This window comes from Lottia gigantea, assembly GCF_000327385.1.
Source record: "Lottia gigantea unplaced genomic scaffold LOTGIsca_12, whole genome shotgun sequence".
Lineage (NCBI taxonomy): Eukaryota > Metazoa > Mollusca > Gastropoda > Lottiidae > Lottia > Lottia gigantea.
Window position 1 is genome coordinate 1,092,420 of NW_008707225.1, and position 2,688 is coordinate 1,095,107.

The 2,688-nt window shown below is 27.9% G+C and overlaps 1 protein-coding gene across 1 annotated transcript; it reads right to left on the minus strand.

Moving 5' to 3' along the window:
• Positions 1–804, minus strand: LOTGIDRAFT_84047 (hypothetical protein; the record flags this gene model as incomplete). The annotated part of the gene is made up of 2 exons (XM_009048050.1): positions 1–302; positions 390–804. Coding segments are annotated over 2 exons (717 nt in total), but the record flags the coding sequence as incomplete, so codon positions are not given.
• Between the last annotated feature and the right edge of the window lie 1,884 nt (positions 805–2,688).

The window sequence follows — 2,688 nt, forward strand, 5'->3', positions numbered from 1 at the left end:
TTGTTGATTTATTTTTTTCCATAATGTTTGATTAAAATGATGAAATATTTTATAATCAATAAAATCATGATTTTGATGTAAGTGTAAATTAGTTGGCGTCCGATGGAATTCGATTCTTTTACTACCCCCATACTTGCCATTGTTAGTTCTCAAATATACTATATCTTGTAACTTCCAACATAATAAACGTTTTAATAGTACCAGAGATTCATCGTAATAGTCCATTATTAAAACTAACTCAAAATCACTGTCAATTTGATCAATAAATTTATCTACAGCCTTATGATCCAGACTCAAATCAACTTGTCTTTTTGGAAATCCCATTGGAAATCCTAAACATTGTGCCAAGAGATTTTTAGTCACAGAAAAATCATTTGGAATACAGTAACGAAATTTTGCATTATTGCTTTTATATTTGATCTCATACTTATCTATATTATTTAAATATTCAGAAATGGGATTGGTTGATGTTATATTAGTAACTTTTTGAATATTAAAATAATAAAATGAAGATACAAAGCGACTGAATGGTTCACGAATTATTGATATATATTTGGTGTTAAATGGCATGATCTTTTGTAATGTTGTTTTATTATAAATAGCATGTTCCACCAACATATTAAAGTCTTTAATAACAGGACGGTAATCAAATTTACTTATTTGATATGGCCATCCAATATATATCCTTTTGTTTATTGGTAAAACAAAGGAAAGATTTCGTTCATATCCATACCTTCGCAAGATAGAAGCAAGAGTTTCTGTTCCACATTTCATACACTTTATAAACACGATATTATTTTGAGGAAAACATATCTTCTGTTGATGATTTTGTTGGTGACACACGGGCAGAATATCTACTTGTTTTATATCTGGATCTAATATCAACTGATGAAAAATTCCAATCAAACAATATCCACTAAGTATTATCAGCATTAACGCACCAATTAAAGTCACTTTCCTGTACCTTAACCTTATTCTCATTGTATTGGATTTCTAAATTCTTCTTTCTTTTCACTTTCAAAATTTCAGACACTTCCTGATCTTTTTATGAATTAAATCAGAATATCACAGAAACACATTTAAAATAAAATTATTAAAAAAACCTTTTCCACATGCAAATTTTGTTTAACACAAAATGATTTCATGCACTAATCCACCTATTACTTTTAATGACCAGTTTCTGAAAAATATTAGAACCAAAAACATAAATATTGAAAGTGAACCTTGGAACTTAAATAATTACTAGTGTACACTCTACTAGCTAACACTTTCTAATAATACTTGTTGAATAAATAATTAATTTTAATGCCTAGTAATTTTTTTAATTTTTCCCCATAACTGATCATTATTTAATACACTAATTAAGAATAATAAAACCATGTAACACTATATCCTGATTTTGTTGAATTTTAGCTTTGTATAATATGTTTTTAACATTATTTATTTCTACATGATATACAATATAATAATAATACAATATAGTTGATCCAGAGACTTTAATTCTACTGTTTTTATATACAAAATGGTTTACATTTATATAATAATAAAATCTATCAAGTTAATTATAAAAGTTAAAAAGATTTCAAGAAATTAATGAATTAACAAAAGAATTGAGGTGGAAATTAATAGATTTATAGACACAGTATGGAGAGTGTATCTTGTTCATATTAAACATCAAAATATTTGGAAGTTGCTTCAACATGCAAGTATATAAAATATTGAATGGAATCCTACGTATCAAAAATTTGTCAAAAAGTAACAAGTTTATTCTTGACTTCAAGTAGTTTTAAAGGGATAAACGCGCCATTTTTTTTCACAATTATACTTTAGTCTTAGAAACATGATTTTTTTTTAGCTAAGCCAATTAGTAATAGTGGTCACAGCTCACCATCAAAGTTCGAGCCTTTAAATCTATGTGCTCTAGAATTATATGCCCTTGAATATTAAAATGATGACATTTTAAGATACTCTGTGAAAAAAATATTTATAGAAAGACTAAAACCAACATCATAAAATGGCACACCAGTCCCAATAAAGGTAACAGCTACCTTTTTTGAAAGTCAACAGAATAAAAATGTTCATGAGTCCCTCTCCTTTTGATTAAAACCTGTTGCATAAATACTACAAACATATATGACTTACCAATATAAGTACTTGAATATAGCTTTTCTTTTAAGAAGCTGAGTATATGAGACTACGATATACTGGTAGAAAATAATACAACTTTGTAATCAAACATGTAAGATCAACAAGTATAACAACAGACTTTAATATTGATTAGGAGGAGGTAATCTAACTTTATTGTATAACATTGATAAATACCAGAAACTTAGGGCTAGTGAGAGATCTCCTGACAATTTTGCTAATTCTATTTCAAATCTCAACTCCGAAAACCCTAAAGACTTTATGGTGTAACTGTAACTTAAGCAACAAAATTACTTATGTTATGTTGATTTAGTAGAAAGCAGTATTGTGAGGATTGGATCCTGCTAACTTAATACTGATGTGGCATATAATGATTGGATCCTGCTAACTTAGTACTGATCTGTACATATAATTATTGGATCCTGCTAGCTTAGTACTGATCTGTAGTATAAGGATTGGTCCTGCTAACTTAGTACTGATCTGTAGTATAATGCATCTGTAACATGGTCATGTATAAAAACAATACTTCGAAGATAAGCTGGA